This window comes from Ochotona princeps, chromosome 9 (genome assembly GCF_030435755.1).
Source record: "Ochotona princeps isolate mOchPri1 chromosome 9, mOchPri1.hap1, whole genome shotgun sequence".
In the NCBI taxonomy this organism is placed as follows: Eukaryota; Metazoa; Chordata; class Mammalia; order Lagomorpha; family Ochotonidae; genus Ochotona; species Ochotona princeps.
This window is the reverse complement of record NC_080840.1, coordinates 30,838,235-30,858,506: the sequence shown is the minus strand read 5'-3', so window position 1 is coordinate 30,858,506 and position 20,272 is coordinate 30,838,235. Positions and strand designations below refer to the sequence as shown.

The window sequence follows — 20,272 nt, the reverse complement described above, 5'->3', positions numbered from 1 at the left end:
CAATGTGAGTGGCAGGGGGTAAAGTTCTTAAGTCATCGTTTGCTGCCTTCCCAGAATGCGCATTAGCAGGAAGCTGGAGTGGAAGCAGAGCCAGAGTCTGAACCAGGCATTCCCCTGAGGGTGCTGGGGTCCCATGCAGCACCGTACCAGCAGTGCCAAATGCCTGATCTTGGGCATTACCAGTTTTAAATGTTAAGTTTTTATATGTCAGTGGATAAACATGTGTGGACTTATTATCTGGATATAATTCAAAGTTGCTGTGTATTTTGATCCTTTAAAGCATCATATATATAAATGCTGTATTACTATGTGATGCTTTAATCAATGAGGAAACAGGCAACAATCAAATCAAGATGGCTGGAAATACAAGTCAGGACAACTTCCAAACAAAATCATACAGTAGGGGCAGTAACCATGAGACGTTGGCCAACTCCTGTGACTTGGCTGAGCTTTCCTCTCGCCATCTGTAATACTGCCTTTGTAGCTGCTCTGTCAGGTTCAGGAAGATACTGTGAGAACAAGTGAGATGTAAAAACACTAGATAAACCAGGCAGCAACTGAGTGAATGGTGCTATCATACACAGACAGCACTGGTTTCTGATTTCTTCTCTGAGGATAAGGGCACGAGCTGTGCTTTCTGCACTCACTTGAGAACTCCCAGTTTTGATCAATTAGATAACTGCAGGATGAATGGGGGAGGAAAAACTCCTATAAAGACAAAAATCTCCAAATGGTAACTTTCAGAGCTTTATGAAGTAGCTGGCCGAGAATCAGGACCCCAACACACTTTTAGAAATTAAAGAGGGGGCCAGACTACACTCAGAACTCTTGGTTTCTGGTCTTAATCTCCTGAGGACAGACCTCTGCCACCCACACCATCTGCTAGCCTGTAACACACAATGCCCTACAAGAAAAACTCTCATAAAAGTAACGAAGAGTTTAAAGGACATAAACTAAGAAACACAGCAGAAGTTGACACAAACTTGGCACCAGTTTGAAACAGGTCAATAACCCCTACCATGGCCTTCCTTTCTTGGTCCATACAGCCCTTCTTCTATATGGTAATGATGCCAGAACAGCATTCCCCCATTTATGTTCTGATCAACACCAGCACAATAGGATGCTAACGATAGGAGAAAAACGTATCAGTGTTAAGGAGGTTTGGAATATACACGTTGACATAAACTCACTGCAGAGCCAGTCTTGGATGTACTAACTATGCATTTGAAAGACGAATGGCGTGTACAACATTTGCCAATCTCATCTGACCACTACATCCCTTTACCTCCCACAAACAGCCAGGAAGGCTGACAGCTCTGAGAACAGTCTTCAGCAAATGCTCTTCTGTCCAATGCATTCAGGTTCTAAGGATTTTACAGGGCTAAATCTGACAATTTTTAACATTTTTAATTTCTGAAGAATAGCTTTGTTCACAATGTCCACAAGGCCACTTGCTGTGATAATGTCATGGATTCTCCACTGGTATTCTTCTCAAAGCAACAAAGAACTAAATTTCCTCTCGAGAAATTAAAAAAGTCTATTTTCATGTTTATGAGAGTTATCATCTTTTTAAGGAAATCCTTACATTCTTTTCCCAGACATTAAAAGTACAAAGGTGGACTTAATTCTAGATCTAATGATCTAGAATCACGATTACTTTAAGGAGGTAATAGCGTTTTTGCCACATTACTGTAATTAACACTACTAACAATCATAATAATGATAAATAATAGTGTGGTGGTAGTTGGCAAAACACTTATTTTTCCATCTTAATCTCACATCTATATTGCACATTTAGGACCTACTATCACACCCATTTAAAAGATAAGTATATTGAAGTCTTGCTAAGGGCTATACAAAGGAACAAGCACAGAATCCAAAACTCATTTCTTACCCTTCACCCCATACTGCCAACCACCTTACATTCTGGTGACAAAACAAAGGCATGTAGGTCACAGTCTTGCTGTTATACAAGAAAATAAAAAGTATCTTGATATAAACCAACTTGACTGAAGTTGGTTTGGGATTTCCTTTTAAATAAATGCCCCCTCTTTAAAGAGATACTTCATGTTTAGGGGGTGGGGGAAAAAGCATGGAAAAATATACTGCTATCTGCCCAGTGATGGGTTTACAGAGGGTTTTAAAAATCTGCATCTAAGGTGAAGACATTATCTGTGGTTTCTGCCATAACTGCAAAACGCTGGTACTCTGAAACCCGTTTCTCAAAGAAATTCGTTTTGCCTTCTAAAGAAATGTTTTCCATGAAATCAAAGGGATTTTCTGCCTGAAAGACCTGAAAAGAAAAGGAGAGACTATTAGACCGTCTGAAGAAGCCAACCGGCATCCTGCAAAAAGAATAAAGATCACAAGACCCAGAGCCCAGGCCTCCCAGCACCGGGCTAGCCGCCGCCAGGGCTGCACTACCCCTGGAGGGACACAGGACTGCCCACCTGAAGGCGACAAAGGTCTACAGCAGCAGCTTTGGTACTCTAAGACATAGAATGAAAAAACTGAAACTAATCAAATGGAAGTGTTTTCACACCTTGACAAACCCCTAACACCCCAATAATTACAGGCATTTTCCATAAACATTGTTACCAGGAATTCACATATTTATAATCCCGCAAAATATTAAAAGACTAAGAATACACTGAGGTCTTACTTCATTAAAAAAAACAACCAACAACTATCAGGAAAGGAAGACAAAACACTTGCTGCCCATCAAAGCGTGGGACAAACACCAAGCTCTCTCACTGCTTCTGAACTGACGACGCACACCTGCCACCCCCTGATGGAAACTGGGATAGTTCCGTGAGTCAAAGAGGGATATGGAGAGAATTTCTGAATCTGCAAATATCCCAGCAGGAACTCTGAACACCCTAGATAAGAATCTGGTCAAGCAAACTGATTTTTAAAAAGGGCAGAAGATCCAAACAGACATGTCTTCAAAGAAGATACACAGTAGGCACACGAAAAGCTGCTCAAGAACATTAGCCATTAGAGAATGCAAATCTAGACCAAACTGAGAAGCCACTAATATTCACTATGGCTATTTAAAATAAAATTTAAAAAAAGAGACAGATAACAAGTGTTGGTAAGAATGTGGAGAAGTTGGGTGTGGCGCAGTAGCCTAGTGGCTAAAGTCCTTGACTTGCAAACACAGGATCCCACATGGGCACCAGTTGTGTCCCAGATGCTCCACTTCCCTGCTTGTGGTCTGGGAAAGCAGTTGAGGACGGCCCAAAGCCTTGAGACCCTCCACCCACATGGGTGACCCAGAGGAAGCTTCTGGCTCCTGGCTTCAGATTGGCTCAGCTCCAGCTGTTGCAGCCACTTGGAAAGTGAACCAGCAGATAGATCTTTGTCTCTGTCTCCTTACTGTGTAAATTCGACTTTCCAATAAATAATAATAATACTAATAAACCAATTAAAAAAACCTTAAGAACAGATGGAACCTTCACATACTGGGGGGAATGTAAAATTGCACAGCCTCTCTGTGAGATAGTCTGGCTGTTCTTTGAATGATTAAACATGGAGTTACCACATGACACTGCAATTTCAACCCAGCTGTGTGGTCATGAAAAATGAAAACACATGGGGCTCGGCGGCGTGGCCTAGTGGCTAAGGTCCTTGCCTTGATCCCATATGGCCGCTGGTTCTAATCCCGGCAGCTCCACTTCCTCTCTGTCTCTCCTCCTCTCAGTGTATCTGACTTTGTAATAAAAATAAAATAAATATTTAAAAAAAAATCTATGCTTCAATCTCGCCTGTTTATTATACAAACCCTGGGAAGGAGGGCCGTTAGACAACGATGATTTAAAAAAAAAAAAAGAAAAATGAAAACACATGTCCACACAAAAACCTAAGAATGTTCATAGTAGCATTAATTATAATAGCTAAAGGTAAAAATAACCTGGAAGTTTATCAATTAATGACTGGATAGATAAAATTTAGTATGCCCATTCAGCAGAAAAGTATTTAACCATTAAAGACACTGGGGTGGGGCCAGTTTTGTGGCATGATGGGTAAAGCTGCCAACTAAAATACCAGCATCCCATAAGGGTGACAGCTTGTGTCCTGACTGCTCTGCTTCCCAACTAACTCCCTGTTAATGGCCTGGGAAAAGCAGCAAAAATGCCCCAAGTGCTTGGGCCCCTGCCTCCCACATGGGACACCCCGATGGAGCTCCTGGCTCCTGGCTTCAGCTTGGCCCAGTGCTGACCATTTCAGCCATTAGGGCAGTGAATCAGCATATGGAAGATCCTGCTCATTCTATAATTCTGACCTACAAAATATATAAATCTTAAAAACAAGGTTCTAAAACATGCAAAGACATGAATGAGCCATTAAAACCTATTCAAGATGGAAGAAAGTCACAGAAGATAATGTATTGCATGAGAACATTTGTATGAAATGGAATATAATCATGAGGCCAATCCACAGAGACAGCAATTAGGATAGTGGATGGCTGAAGTGAGGGCAGAGGGGCATGAATGACAACTAACTATTCTTTGCAGAGTGACAAGAATGTTCTGGAATGGTTGGTTGAGAGTGTTGCACAACTCTGTGAACATACCAAAAACCAATGAACTGTACATTTTTACTGAGTAAATTGCAGGCTGTGTGACTGACTTCTTTTTTTTTTAAAAAAGATTTATTTATTTTTATTACAAAGTCAGATATACAGAGAGGAGGAGAGACAGAGAGGAAGATCTTCCTTCTGATGACTCACTCCCCAAGTGAGCCGCAACGGGCCGGTGCTGTGCCGATCCGATGCCGGGAACCAGGAACCTCTTCCAGGTCTCCCACACAGGTTGCAGGGTCCCAAAGCATTGGGCCGTCCTCAACCGCTTTCCCAGGCCACAAGCAGGGAGCTGGATGGGAAGTGGAGCTGCCGAGATTAGAACCGGCGCCCATATGGGATCCCAGGGCGTTCAAGGTGAGGACTTTAGCCGCTAGGCCATGGCGCTGGGCCAGTGACTGATTTCTTATTAAAGCTTTAAATGTATGATGACATTTAAAAGGGCGAGGGGGAGTTCATGGGCTCCACATGGCTGAGATGGGGAATGGCCTGAAACTGCCTGTCAGAAACTGCTAGAGAGTGAGTGAAAATCAGAGCCATCAGAGTACACGAGACAGATTACCACAAACACTGGGCCCACAGCCCTGGGTTCACTAGATTCCAGAACACAGCATCTCCCTGAAAAGTGTGATCCAAATCAGTCACAACACAGAAAAGCCAACTGAGACAAAGCAAGCAGACTGAGACAGGCTTGTGCCTGACACATGAAAGCACTCAAGTGTTTTTACCGACTAACCTCAAAGTAAAGGAGAGGCTGATGGCACCATTAATGCCAATCTTATCAACAAATCTGTAAAATCATAACCCTTTGCTAATTTAGACATTTTTTTTTTTTAGCTCTCTGGATGCAGAGTTTAGTTCAACCACTTCAAATTCTCTTGTTTTCTTCCACACACATTCAAGACCACAAATAGTGTGCTGTGGATATCTTTGGCTGTATTCTAAATGGTTTTGACATATATTTACATTATGCCATTATTATAAGGACATTTTAGTTCATATTTTCAGTAAGTTATAATTTTTACTTTTAACCTTATTTTAAAGGTTATCTCAACTTCTATATATATAGAACTTCTTTTTATGTTAATTTTTAATTTATGGAATTAAAATCTAAGAGGTCGTGTAATTTTTGATTTTTATAATTTAGCCAGATATTTTGAAGACTTACAGAAAAACAAGGCTTTAAATTTTTCTATATTTTTCCTACAAGAGAACCATGCTTTTCAGACCTATGGCTACCAATTTCCCAAAAGGAAAAAAACCCGAGGATCAACATTTTTCTAATAAGCAAGGGAACATGGATGTATAGATATATGGATGTGGGGAAATGATGAGTTAAATTATGAACTCACTTTAAGGCTTAAATAAGCAAATTAATTTCCCTATAACAAATACAGAAAACACACTGACAAAAGTTATCAATACACATAATTTCTTCTAAGAGATCATGTTAAGGTAATCATGATCTTGATTTCTCTGATTAATTACCAGCAAGCAAAGAGAATTTTGCAGCAACAATAAAATACGGTTTCTTTTTACAAAAAAAAAAAAAAAATGTCTTCTCCAAGACTCTGTCACTATGCTTTGCTGTGGTTATCATGACATAACTACAATGCCAAGAAGGAAACTATCGTCCCAGCATTTGAGAGCTTGTTTGGAGGTTCTAGCGGGGAGCACAGCTACTTGTACACCTTGACTGAAGACCAGTCCTCCGCGGCGGGGATGGTCGTCCTCTTGGACCAAACACACAGCTTCAGGAGGAACGCATGTGGAGCAGCGAGGCAGGAAGGGGACACCCCTAGCCAGCCAGATCAGCCACTCAACATGGTGATCGCTGGGGTGACAGATGTCGCCCTCACATCCTGCCGCAGCATTTTGAATTTCCTAAGGTTTCTCCTTAAAAACAATTTAAACTTCTATTGCAAGCCAAGAAAGCAAAATCTGTAATTCCTGATTTCCGAAGTGCAGTCCATAGGGATTTCCTGTGAATGTTCCATTTATATTGACAAACATGAACCACTTATTGTGTATTTACTGCTACGTATGTGATATGATTTTAAGTGCTTTTGGAATACCACCTCATAAGTGTCATTATTATTACTGTCTCCATTTCAAAGTGTGGAAACAGGTTGAAGGTAAGCAAGACAGCATGGCGGAAGCAGGAGTCAAGGGCAGCTAATCTGGCAGTGGGCTCCATTCTTACAAAGCATGTGAAAACCACACCTCTTTATAAAACTCAGATATTGTCTCTGGTTACCAAAAACACCAGAAAGAACTCAAAGGCAACTGAGCTCAGAGTTACGATCATTAATGTTTTCCTACTAAGTATCTCACATTTCAAAGTATCAACCCCCCCAAATTACAATGTAGACATATGGGGACTTAATCAGGGTTATTAACATATATATATACATGTTAAACATACATATGATAATATATTATGCTAATGTTATACATAATATATATTGTATATAACATAATAACACTGTGTCAATATATATGTAAATGTATGTGTTTAACATATGCGTTAAATATCTTGTTAAAACTATACCTGCAATTATTATCAAAAATAGTTTATTGAACTTAACAGCTCTAATATTTACCAGTCTCCTACTCCTGGAATAAATTTCATGTTAAATTTCAAAGGATTTTGCCAAAATCAATGCGCTCATACTAAACAAGCCTCTGCTGTGTGATGTGGTAGGTTTTGCTTTCATTTTTGCTTCCATTTTATTTGAAAGGCAGAGACTGACAGGAATAACCAGTCTTCCATCCACAGGTTCACTCCCCATATTCCAGCGACAGCATGGGCTGGGTCAGGCTGAAGCCAAAAACCCAACAGCTCAGGGAGGTCTTCCATGTGAGTGTGAGAGACCCAGTACATGAACCATCATCTGTCACCTCACAGGGCGTACATTAGCAAGAAGCAAGAATGAGGAGCAGAGCTTGGAGCTGAATCCAGGCACCGCATGCACAACTCAGGCATCCCAAGCTTAGTCACTGCACCAGATGCCTCACTCTGTCACACACGTTTTCAAAGAGCGATGGAGGAGGGCAGGGGCACAGCAAGTTAAGCCACTGCTTGCAATGCCCACATTCCATATTAGAGTGGTAGTTCAAGTCCTAGCTACTTTGATTCAACCTAACTTCCTGAGAGACTCAAGTACTTGGCTCCTGCCCACCCATAGAGGAGACTCAGAGGGAGTTCTGAGCTTCCTATCCTAGCCCAGCCTAGTATTGGCTGTTGGAGCTACCTGGTGAGTAAACCAGTACCTGAAAGTTATCTCTCTCTCTCTCTCTCTCTCTCTCTCTCTCTCTCTCTTTCTCTTTCTCTCTCTCTCTCCCTCTCTCTCATTGCAGCTCTCACTCTCATTTTTGTGTTCTACTTCAAGTAGATAAAAAGTAATAATCATAAACAGAGGCTGGCATTACGGCAGAGTGGGAAAAGCTGCTGCCTGTGATGCTGGCATCACATATGGGCACTGGTTTGAGTCCCAGCTAATCCACTTGTGGTCCAGCTTCCTGCTGGGAAAAGCAGTGGAAAATGGCACAAAAGTTTGGGCACCTGCCACCTTCATGAGACCTGGATGAAGCCACTTGCTCCTGGCTTAGGCCTGGCTCAGCCCTGGCTATTGTAGACACTTGGGGAGAAAACCAGCAGATGGGAGATCTCTCTCTTTCTTTCCTTTTTTTAACCCTTTCAAACACGAAAATCTTTTTTTTTTTAAATAATAAATGAATAAGTAAAAAGCAAATTTTAAAAATTCTATATAAAATTAGAACAATATAACATAAACACTATCAGAAAAATGTTTTAAAAGCATTACCTAGCTGTAACATTTCAAGTAGTAGTAATACATTTTTTTTAAAACTTCATCTTTTAGGCCAGTGCTGTGGCAAATCAGATAGAGCAGCTGGCTGCAGTGCTAGTATCCCAAAAGGGCATCCATATGAGTCCTAGCTGCTCTACTTGCTCTTTTTTTGTTTGTTTGTTTGTTTTTTAAGGCAAAATTACAAAGAGAGAAGGAAAGACAGAGAGAGAGAGAGATCTTCCATCTGCTGGTTCACTCTGGCTGTAATAATCGGAGATGGGTTGGTCTGAAGCCAGGAGACAGGAGCTTCTTCCAGGCTTCCCAGGTGGGTGCAGGAGCACAAGGACTTGTTTCAACATCCACTGCTCTACCAGGTCATTAGCAAGGAATTGGATCAGAAGTGGAACAGCTAGGACTCAAACCAGTGTCCGTATGGGTTGCCTGTGTCATGGCAGAGACTTAGTCTGCAATGCCATAGCACTGGCCTCTGCTCCATTTCAATCCAGATCTCTGCTAATGTGCCTGGAAAGCAATGGAGAATGGCCCAAATTCTCGAACCCTTGCATCTACTGAGAGACCAAGAAGAAGCTTCTGGTTCCTGAGGCTCAGCTCTAGTCATTGGAGCCATCTGGGGAATAAACCAGCAGGTGGAAGATTTCTCCCTGTCTCTCTGGTTCTCTCTTGCTCTCTCTGTAACTGCCTTTCAAATAAATAAAAACAAATCTTTAAAAACAAAAAAACTGGGGTAGTCAGAGTAGTGTAGCAAGTTAATCTTCCAGCATCCTACATGAGTGCTGGCTATAGCCCTGGCTGCTCTGCTTCCAACCAGCTCCCTCATTATGGCCTGGGGAAACAGAGGATGGCCCAAGGCCTTGGGTCTCTGTGCTCACATGGGAGACCCTGCTCACGTGGGAGACCCAGAAGAAGCTCCCGGCTCCTGCCTTGGAATCAGCTCAACTCTGACCACTGTGGCCACTTGGGGAGTGAACCAGAGCATGGAGGATCTGTCTGTCTGTCTGTCTGTCTAAATCTGACATTCAAGTTAAACAAATAAATCTGAAAAAAAAAAAAAAGACGCTAAGGTTAAAAACAAAAAACAAAAACCAGTACCTTTGAGAATCCAAGTTCCATGAGTAATCTGTCTGCTACAAACTCAATGTATTGTTTCATCAAAATGCAGTTCATCCCAATGAGGCCGACAGGCAAGGCTTCTGTTAAAAATTCCTGACAAGCAAACAAAAACAGCATGAAGTGTAAAAACAAAGCAAGAAATAAGCATGCTTTCCAAAGAGAAGATTTTGTCTTTACTTCTTAAGACACTGATGCTGTTAAAAGAAAGTAGAAAAGGATAAATTCTTTCAACATGGAACATGATGTCCATTTGTTTAAAAACACATTGGATGTAACTATTAATATTTTTCACACTCGGGCCCGGTGGCGTGGCCTAGCGGCTAAAGTCCTCGCCTTGAACGCCCTGGGATCCCATATGGGCGCTGGTTCTAATCTCGGCAGCTCCACTTCCCATCCAGCTCCCTGCTTGTGGCCTGGGAAAGCAGTCGAGGATGGCCCAATGCATTGGGATCCTGCACCTGTTTGGGAGACCTGGAAGAGGTTCCAGGTTCCCGGCTTCGGATCGGCACAGCACCGGCCCGTTGCGGCTCACTTGGGGAGTGAATCATCGGATGGAAGATCTTCCTCTCTGTCTCTCCTCCTCTCTGTATATCTGACTTCGTAATAAAATAAATAAAATTTTTTAAAAAAAATATTTTTCACACTCCCAGAGAGTCAAAATAAACAGAAACTAATTACCAAATTACTGGATTGTTAGAAGTGGTGCATGTAGGATCTGGGCTCCTACATTTTTCTGGTAGATTAAAGGAGATACTTTGTTCAGAAAAACTTAGAAAAAGCTTCACCAAAGTTGATGACCATGGGGAACATTGCTATGGAAAGGAGCTGGAAAACAGGAAAGCTCAACTGACAAAGACTACGATCAAAAAACAAACAAAAAAAAGAAAAAACATCAGGGGATCTGGAATTTGAAAGGTAAATGAAACTCCAGGGACACTGAAAGACAATGGGAATGGGCTGGTGTTGTAGCATAGCCCAGTAAGCCTCTATATGTGCAACAACAGCATCCTCTGTTAGACACTATTTCTGATCCAGCTCCCTGCTAATGATCCTGGGAAAGCAGTGGAGGATGTCCCAGGTGTTGGGGCCCCTGCACCCACGTGAGAGGCCCAGAAGAAGCTTCTGACTCCTGGCTTCAGAAGAGCCCAGCCCCAGTCATGTGGCCATTTGAAATGAACTAGTACATGGAAGATCCCTCACGGTCTCTCCTCCTCTCTCTAACTCTGCCTTTCGTATCAATAAAAAATTTATGAGAGAAATTTTAAAAAGGCAGGGTAGAGGAAAAATAAAACTATTTATTTGAATTTAACTATTTATTTGAATTTAACTATTTATTTGAATTTACTTTTTAAAATAATTAAAGATATCAAAATGCATTATATACCATTTCCCTTACCAATACAAAAACTATGAAGCAGGCAATGTTTCAAAAAAGATTTCGTTTTTAAAGAACTTCTTTAGAATGATAAAAAAAAACCTCCTGAGTACTCCACCTGCTATTTCTGGTCTCTAATCCATTTACTTATTTGTTCTATAAACATTGTGTTCATGCTTCAGCTAGGTACCTGCTAGGTTATTGAGAATACAAAATAAACAAACCAACAAATTACTGTTCTCTAGTAGCTAAAAACCTAAAAATGTACAATAAAGTTTGTTACTCTGTGAAGACTGACAGATATAAATCGATGAGAGAGAAAAACAGCCCCTCAAGGTGTTGGAATAAATGTAAAACCTTAATATACTCACTTAATAGAATGACTTTAAAAAAAGTTATTTCAAGAAAGAAAGAAATAAAATATAAGGTTGGGAAAGAAAAAAGATTGACTTACAAATGAAATTATACACTGACTTATAGTAATTGCCACTCAGCATGTACCGGCACTGTCCAAGTTGGCCAAATAAAACTGCTGCAGAATGTCAAATTCCTGATCAACCTAACACACTGATACAAACAGCAGAACTGTGTGAACTCTGCTCACCTGCTCAATTTCCACAGCGTTCACAATGATCTCTCGGACTCGCTCTTCCGAAGGCTTATTCACTAAATACTGGAACATCAAGCAAGCAAAGTCACAGTGCAGTCCCTGAAAAAGAAAGCAAATGTCACTGTCAGTGAACTTCTAGTCCCCTCTTTGCACACAATCACGAACATCACATAGTTTCTAGGAATACATCATTGAATTTCTAGAAAATCAAAGAATGACTAGGGTCAACAATTTATTTTCTTCAAATTCCATCAAATCCTGACACAAAGCCAACAACTCTTAGTTCATTAACAATATGGAAGAATTAATTTACAGATAAAAACCTATGACCAAATGCACTCTGCAAAGGAAAACAAAGAGCCTAAATAAAATCTCATTTGTTGTTTATTTATTTATTTTAAAGATCTTCCATCTGCTGGCTCACTCCCCAATTGGCCATAACGGCCAGAGCCTAGAGCCAAAGCCTCTTTCAGTTGTACAAAGTTCCAAAGCTATGGGTCATCCTCCCAGGCCAAAAGCAGGGAGCTGGATAGGAAGTGGAGCAGTCAGGACATGAACCAGCATCAATATGGGATTCCAGCACTTGCAAGGTAGAGGATTAGCCAACTGAGACATTTCGTGAGGCTCTCATGAATTTTTTCAAAATTTATTTATTTGGGGTCCTGTGCCACATCAATGGGTTAGTCCTCCACTTTCACACATAGCATCCCATATGGGCACCAGTGTACCTGTGTAGGCGACCCAGAAGAAACTCCTGGCTGCCGGCTTTGGATTGGCTCAGCTCTGGCCGTTGGGGCCACTGAGGGAGTGAACCAGTGGATGGAAGATCTTACTTTATCTCTTGTTTGTAAATCCAACTTTTTAATAAAAAAAATAAATCTTAAAATAATATTTATTTATTTTTGAAACTCAGAGGTACAGAGCAGGGGTGGGGGAAGACACGCAGAAAGAGATCTTTCAAGATTATCTCTATATGTTGAGACAGTGAATTAAAATTCTTTTAATTTTCTATAATGATAACATTTAGAAAAAAATTTATTAGAAATTTAAAGGCACAAGGGCTCAGCTTGTGGTGCAGCAGATTAAGCTGTGGCTTTGGACACTTCTATTTCATATCAGAGTGGAACCCTGTTACTCAGATTCCAATCCAACCTCCTGCTAAACACCTGGGAAGTTGCAGAAAATGGCTCTATTTTGAGTTTTTGCCATTCACAAAGGATTCCTCAGCTGGCAATTCTTAACACTGGGCTTCAGCCTACTCCAGCCTAGGATGCTACAACCATTTGGGGAGTAAACCAGCAAAGGAATGCCATCTTTCCCTCCCTATTTCCCTCTCTGTCACTCTGTCTTTCAAATAAATAAATAAGTATTTTCTTAAAACAAAATGTAAAGGCATAGATCAGAAACAAGGCATTTTATAGCACTTTAAAAGCACTTTCAGGCCCGGCACAGTAGCCTAGCAGCTAAAGTCCTCGCCTTGAACACACTGGGATCCCATATGGGTGCCAGTTCTAATCCTGGTGGCCCCGCTTTCCATCCAGCTCCCTGTTTGTAGCCTGGGAAAGCAGTCGAAGTTGGCCCAAAGCCTTGGGACCCTGCACTCATGTGCAAGACTCAGAAGAGGATCCTGGCTCTCGGCTTCGGATTGGCACAACTCCGGCCGTTACGGCCACTTGGGGGAATGAATCAGGAGACAGAAGATCTTCCTCTCTGTCTCTTCTCCTCTATGTATATCTGACTTTGCAATAAAAATAAATAAATCTTGGGCCCGGCGGCGTGGCCTAGCGGCTAAAGTCCTCGCCTTGAAAGCCCCGGGATCCCATATGGGCGCCGGTTCTAATCCCGGCAGCTCCACTTCCCATCTAGCTCCCTGCTTGTGGCCTGGGAAAGCAGTCGAGGACGGCCCAAAGATTTGGGACCCTGCACCCGTGTGGGAGACCTGGAAGAGGTTCCAGGTTCCCGGCATCGGATCGGCACAGCACCGGCCCGTTGCGGCTCACTTGGGGAGTGAAACATCGGATGGAAGATCTTCCTCTCTGTCTCTCCTCCTCTCTGTATATCCGGCTTTCCAATAATAATAATAAAATCTTTAAAAAGAAAAATAAAAAATAAAAATAAATAAATCTTTTAAAAAAGAAAGCACTTTCACAGGTGCTGTTTCTTTTCATTCTAACAAAACCATCAGGAGGTTTAAGGTTATGAGAACCAGAAATTTAGAGAAGTAACATGGCAAAGCTTTTGCAAATCAGCTGAGGAGTCCAAATTACAGGTACAGTCAATCCATGTGAACTGACGGGTTGTAATGGGCAAAACAGTGAGAACAGAAAGCTAAGCAAGGCCAGGTCTCTGCCCTAAGCAGCACGATGCCTAATGCCGAGAAGAGAGATTAGAAGCGCAGCAGATGTAAATGGGCTCTAAGAGTTTCACTTTTCTAATGAGTACACGAAGGAAAGGGTGGAGAATTGTGCTGAACTGTGTCAGAAGAGTTCTGAACTGCCTCTTGACCAACAACAACAACAACAAAAAAAAGTGGAAGACAGGAAGGATAACACAGGCTAAGATGATGCTATGGACTGGCTGTGGCTTGCCCCCAGAGGTTCTTGTGCTGGAGGCTGGGTGATTGGGGTGGGGTGTGGAGGTGATGGAACCTTTAAGAGATGGGGCCTTGGTAGAAGGCAATTAGGTCACGGGGTTCTGCACTTGTGAGTAGCTTAATGCTGTCTGGCAGAAGAGGGCCAGGTAGATGTGACTGGATGAATTATCTAGAGCACAAAAACACTTGTGCTTCTCCACCAAGCCCCGGAGCTCTTTGCATCAGAGGATGGTATCAGGCCATCTGGACTGTCCAAACATCAATGTCATGAGCCAAATCCATGATTATTATACATCCCCTAATCCTAGGTATTGTTACAGCAGCACAAAGTGGATTAAGAGAGGAACAAGATTTACTGATTGATACATGTAGCTGTAAAAGAAAAGAAACGCGGCCAGCAAAGTGGCAGAGTAGTTAGGGTCACTGCCTGTGATGCCAACATCACATATGGTGCCAGTTCCAAATAAGCTCCTTGCCAAAGGGCTGAGAAAAGCAGCGAAGGATGTCCCAAGTACTCAGGCCCCTGCCACTCACAGGGAAGACCTGGATGAAGCTCCTGGCTCCTGGCTTTGGCCTGGGACAGCTGTAGCTATTGTGACCATCCTGGGAGTAAAACAGCAGATGGAAGATCTTTCTCTGTGTCTCTCTCTCTCTATGTAACTCTGACGTTCAAATAAATAAATAAAGCAATCTAAAACGACTCCTAGATTTGCAATTATCTGACTGGATAAAAGAGTAATGACAATTCATGAGGCAGGGAAAACTGAAGCAAGAACACTCTTCAGGTTTTAGATGGCAGGCTTGATTTCTGAACTGCTGGGTCTTTGATACCAGTGAGACTTACTGGGAGAAAAGATCTCACATGCACTTGAACATACACGCACGGTTTGTGTTCAGGAAAGACAAATGTGGAGAAGCTGGAAGCACTTCAGTAGTAGTTCATTCCATGGAATAAACAAACCCGGCCAGAAGGAAGGAGGCCAAGGCAGGAGTTCACAGACACAGAGACAGACAAGGGTGAGCACCGGAGACGGAGCAGCAATGGTCAGAGACACAGCAGGGAAAGGGGCAGCGTCCTCAAGGCCCGGGAAATGTAACGTTCTGCTTCCTTTCCATTACCAGGATACTCGTATCACCACAAGCATTTTCCAGGGGAAACACAGCTAAACGAACACCAAATGCAAACCAAAACAAAACTGAAAAACAACAAAAATCATGTGTCCCTTACTTCATCTCTGCTGATGAGTTCATTGGAAAAAGTGAGTCCAGGCATCAGACCTCTCTTCTTCAGCCAGAATATAGCAGCAAAAGATCCCGAGAAGAAAATTCCTTCTACAGCAGCAAAGGCCACCACCCTCTCCCCTGGGAGACACAAAACACAAGTGTCACTTGCTGAAACACGCCCGTTGGGCATTCACAGGTTCACAAGAGATCTTGAGTTGCTTTTACACTACCCCAACTATCCTGCTGAGACAAAACTGAAAGTCGGTACCATGGTCAAGAGTCTTCTGGACAGGAAATGTCCCACCTCGATCCTAAAGGGCAGGAAGGTATTTGTGCACTGTCTCCTTCAGGTCCTACATGACACAATAGGATCCTGTAGAGTTGGTGCCTGGATTAAGATCGCACACAGCAAAAGAAGAGACCTGCTTGTATACCACACAAGCCTGGGAGTGTAAGTACATGCATGTGTGTGTAAAGAGTGGGAAGTGGAAATCAGGCTTTACGACAAATATCTGCAGGCCTGATGCAATGGCACAATGGCTAAATCCTCATCTTGCAAGCACCAGCATCCCATATGGGTGCCAGGTCATGTCCCAGCTGCCCTGCTTTCCATCCAGCTCCATGCCTGTGGCCTGGGAAAGCAATAGAGGAAGGCCCAAAACCTTGGGACCCTGTACCCACATGGGAGACCCAGAAGAAGCTTCTGGCTTCGGATGGGCTCAGCTCCAGCCATTGTGGCCAGTTGGGGAGTGAACCAGAGGATAAGATCTTTCTCTATGTCTCTCCTTCTCTCTGTAAATTTGATCTGCCTTTCCAATAAAAACAAATAAACCTTTAAAAAAAAAAAAGGTCTGCTTATGGCAAGCGGGAAGGTTGTGAGGTATATTATTTTGAGACTTACAGTATCCCATAGACTAGCTGGGAACATTTCAAAAAATATTGCCATGCATCCATAATTCAAAAAACAGACAAGGGCCCAGCACAATGGCTCAATGGCTAATTCTCACTTTGCAATTGCCAGCATCCCATATGGGTGCTGGCTCATGTTTCAGCTGCCCACTTCCCATTAAGCTTCCTGCTTACAGCCTAGGAAAGCAGTAGAAGATGACCCCAATGTCTTAGGATCCTGCACCTGTATGAGAGACCCAGAAGAAATTCTTTGCTCTGGGTTGGCTCACTTCTGGCCATTAGGCCATTTGGGGAGTGAACCAGTGGATGTTAGATTTTTCTCTATGTCTCCTCTCCATAAATCTGATCTGCATTTCCAATAAAAATAAATCAATCTTTAAAAAAAAAGCAGATTAACCCAAGTAAAAAGAAATATAGCTATTTAGATAAAACGTCTCATCTTGTCAGCAAATTCTGCCTTCTGCTCCACGTCTAGGGGCCAGTTTGAAAGGTTACTCATGGGTGGAGTCCAGGTAAGTTGCTCAGAGGTACAGGTGTCTGAATCTCCCAGCCATGTGGCTGTGGCTGGAAGAACCCATGCGAGGCCAGGCTTCCTGCTGGGGACACTAGCTCCCCATCCGCTGCTGCCAAGTGGTGGGCAAATCCTTGGTGTGTCCAAGCTCTAGATCCGAGAATTTCCTCTGTCCACAGCGATCATGCTGAAGGTGGATCTGGGCATGCTCAGCATCATGGCTCCGTCTACTCCATCACGATGGTTGGGCAGAGTCCAGATAAGTCTGCCCAGAGGTGCTGGTGTCTGAATCTCCTAGCCACATGCTGCTAGGCAGTGAACGAATCCTGGGCTTTGCCCACTGGCAGCCCGGTAGCGAGCTCTGGGGTCTTGGGGGTCTGGAAGTACTGCCCAAGGACATCCATGAATAAGGCCAAAGTACATGTAAATGAGGAATGAATCCTGAGGGACACTCAACGAAAGGGCCACTGTACTTACAGGTAAGTGAGGGGACTGAGAGTTAGTGGTTGGAGGGCTATAAGATCTGTATGGGTCAGACACATGCACTAGCACACATGGGAATCCAGAATTGGGCTTGTTAGCATGGAACATTGCTGACCACCACACACCAGTCCACGCGAAATCTAGAACTGGGGGACTGTCTAGCAGGACTAGATCCCAGTACCTGACTGAATGTTGGAACAGGGGACAGGTCACATTAGGTAGGGCCATGACACTAATCAGCATGCAAGAGAACCAGGTTCGGGGATTTGTGGGCCAGACCGATGGAAATGCAAGTCCCATTGGTTAGCTCAAAAGTTAGGGTGGTAAGGGGCTAAGCTAGGTGTGATCATGGAACCTGTCAACACTCCCGGGGACAGGAACCAAGAATAGTCTGGGCAGGTCCAGGCTGCAGGACCCACATGAGCACCATCAAACAGAGTGTGAGGTGAGCCAGACCACAACATTCACTAGCTCATACTAGGTCAAGATGGAAGAGCAAGAGTCTAGCACCCACTGGCATGCATGAGATCTGGGTCTGGGAGTAGGCAGAATGGGGGAACTTGGGAAGCTCCCCTAGTGGGTCATAGCTCCCGCTGCTGAGCACATGGTCCAGACCTGGGAGTGAGGCAGGCTGGGCAAGGTAGCTCCAACTGTTGGCCAATGTGTGGGTTGGTTTTGGAAAGAGGCAGACTAGGCAGGACCGAGCTAACCTTAGCTCACAGGCAAGTGCAAAAACCAGGCTGGAGCACAGGTCATGCTGGGCCTGGCTGTCACACCTTCCAGTTTGCATGAGTCAGGAATGGGAGCAGACTGAGCAGGGCCTGGTTCCAGCATCCACCAGCGAGAGTTGGGACTGGGGGCCAGCCAGGTCAGGCCAGGCTACGACATCCAAAGGCAAAAGCCAAGACAGGTGAAGAGCTATGCCAAACCGCGTCAGAGTATCCACTGGCACGCACAGATCTATGGATGGGAACAAGCCTGGTTGGGGAGTAAATGGGACGCCCTGGCTGGGTTGTGGTTCCCACTGGTGAATGTGAAGGCCAGAGCAGGGGCTGCTGTCTAGTCCGGACATGGCTGCAGTGTCCCTTGGCACAAGGTGTGGACTATATCTGGGGTGTGCCACACTGGGCTAGACTCCAGCACCCACTGGTGCTCATAAGAACCAGGGTAGGTATAGGATGGGTTAGGCTGGGTCTCTGCCCCTGCTGAGCCATGTGTGAACTGTGTCTGGGTGCAGACCAGGGTTGGCTGGGCTGCAACACCCAAGAGTAAAAACTGGAATGAGTGAAGGACAGTCAGGAAAGGCCACTGTTCCTGCTAGAACAAGAGGTAGACCAAGCAGGGTTGGCCCGTGGACCCACCAGTGTGTGCGAGATCTGGCATTAGGAGAGGTTCTGATGGAGGAGCTTGGGAAGCTCCTGTGTCAGGACACAGTCCCTGCAGGTGAGCACAAGAACCACAATAGGAAGCAGCCCAGACTAGGCCAAGGAACGGTACCCATAGGCATACATTTGGCGCAGGCCGAAGGCGAACCATAATGGGCCAATTTATATTATTCACTGGTAAATCCCAGCACCAGAATGGAGAGTGGGTCAGTCTGGGTTAGGTCACAACAAAAGCCAGTTCACAGGAGGGCCAGGACTGGGGGCTGGATGGGCTGAGCTAATCTGTAGCCACCACCAACGTGAGCTGGAATTGGAGGTGGCCCAGGACGGGACAGGCTACAGCACCCATTGGCAAATGCTGAGGTGAGGTAGGCCAGGCCAGACTGCACCGCAGCTCTCAACCAGCACACATGAGACTAAGGGGAGAGGGGGAGAAGCCAGAAGGGGGGCTGTGGAGGGTTCCTCTGCTGGACCACCACTCCCACTGGAGAGCATGAGTTGGGATGGGGCAGAACAGGCCAAGCAAGGCTACAACACCTGTTGGCCTCATGTGGACTGGATCAGTGGAAAGTCAGGCTGGGTTGACTGTTCCTACTGGGGCATGCATAAGTCAGAGTGAGTGTGAACTGGATTAGTTGGGCTTTGCTGCAGCATCAGCTGGCAGATGCTGGCAGAGGAGCCAAATTCTGTCAAGTTAAACTGCAAAACCACCTAGAAAGTACAAGAAGTGGGAGTTGGAGTGGGCCCAGTAGGGAAACAGTGGGCACCTCCCTCTTGGGTTGTCACTCCAACTGGTGAGCATGAGAACCAGGACTGGGGCAGGCATGACTACACAGAGTGGCACCCGCTAGCACATGTGTGGGTTGGTTAGTAGGGCTGGTTGGGTTGAACTAGGCTTCAGTGCCTTTGACATGTATGAGAGCTGAATGGGATGTGGACCAGTCTGCTATACATACTGGCAAGCACAAGAACCAGGGCAGGGGGTGGGCCTGGTGGGGGTTGTTGCAGGTCACTCCAACTAGGCCGAAGCTCCCACTAGTGTATGTGAAGGCCAAATGTGTGGTGACCAGGATCAGGCTGGGTTGCAACACCCATTGGTTTGTGTAGAAGCACACACAAGAATCAGGTCTGGGATCACTTCAGATGAAGTTTCTATGGGGATCTCCACAACTGAAAGACTGGACTCAGAACCCCAACCATGGAGAAAATTGTAGGTTCCATGGTCTGACCATGGAGTGCATGTGTCTGAGTTGGGCCTCCTCAGTGGCTTAGATGGAGCAGTGGACAGCATATCCAGGTGCACGTGCAGGATATGGCAGTACACTGGAGTCTGCAGAGGAAACCTGGTACCACAACAGAGAATGGAGGATAGAACAAATTGATCTATTGGCAGTGAATATTTGGGCAAACGGAGACTCTAAGGTGGACTATGTCAACCAGTAGATTCTGGAGAGATTTCATCGTGCCTAAAGTGGTGAGACTGGCAGCAATTTGGAACTGTTGAACTATTGAAACCTCATGAACAGGACCCTCAGAGAATGTCCCACATTGGGGACCCTGGGGTGCTGTTAGGTGGCTGTCCTCCATCCCAGGGTGCAAAGGCATTTGAGACGCTGGATGTGGCTTCTCTCCTTACTTCTCCCTTTCCCCCAGATAC

At 44.3% G+C, this 20,272-nt stretch overlaps 1 protein-coding gene across 1 annotated transcript in view; it reads right to left on the bottom strand.

Moving 5' to 3' along the window:
- Positions 1-1,433: 1,433 nt before the first annotated feature.
- RRM2B (ribonucleotide reductase regulatory TP53 inducible subunit M2B) overlaps positions 1,434-20,272 on the bottom strand; it is a 36,969-nt gene continuing 18,130 nt past the window's right edge. The window contains exons 6-9 of the mRNA XM_004580645.2: positions 15,332-15,465; positions 11,505-11,609; positions 9,505-9,618; positions 1,434-2,293 (exon numbers count right to left, since the gene is read on the bottom strand). Coding sequence (XP_004580702.2) covers positions 2,141-2,293; positions 9,505-9,618; positions 11,505-11,609; positions 15,332-15,465 — 506 coding nt within the window. The 3' untranslated portion in view covers positions 1,434-2,140. The remainder of the gene's footprint in view (positions 2,294-9,504; positions 9,619-11,504; positions 11,610-15,331; positions 15,466-20,272) is intronic.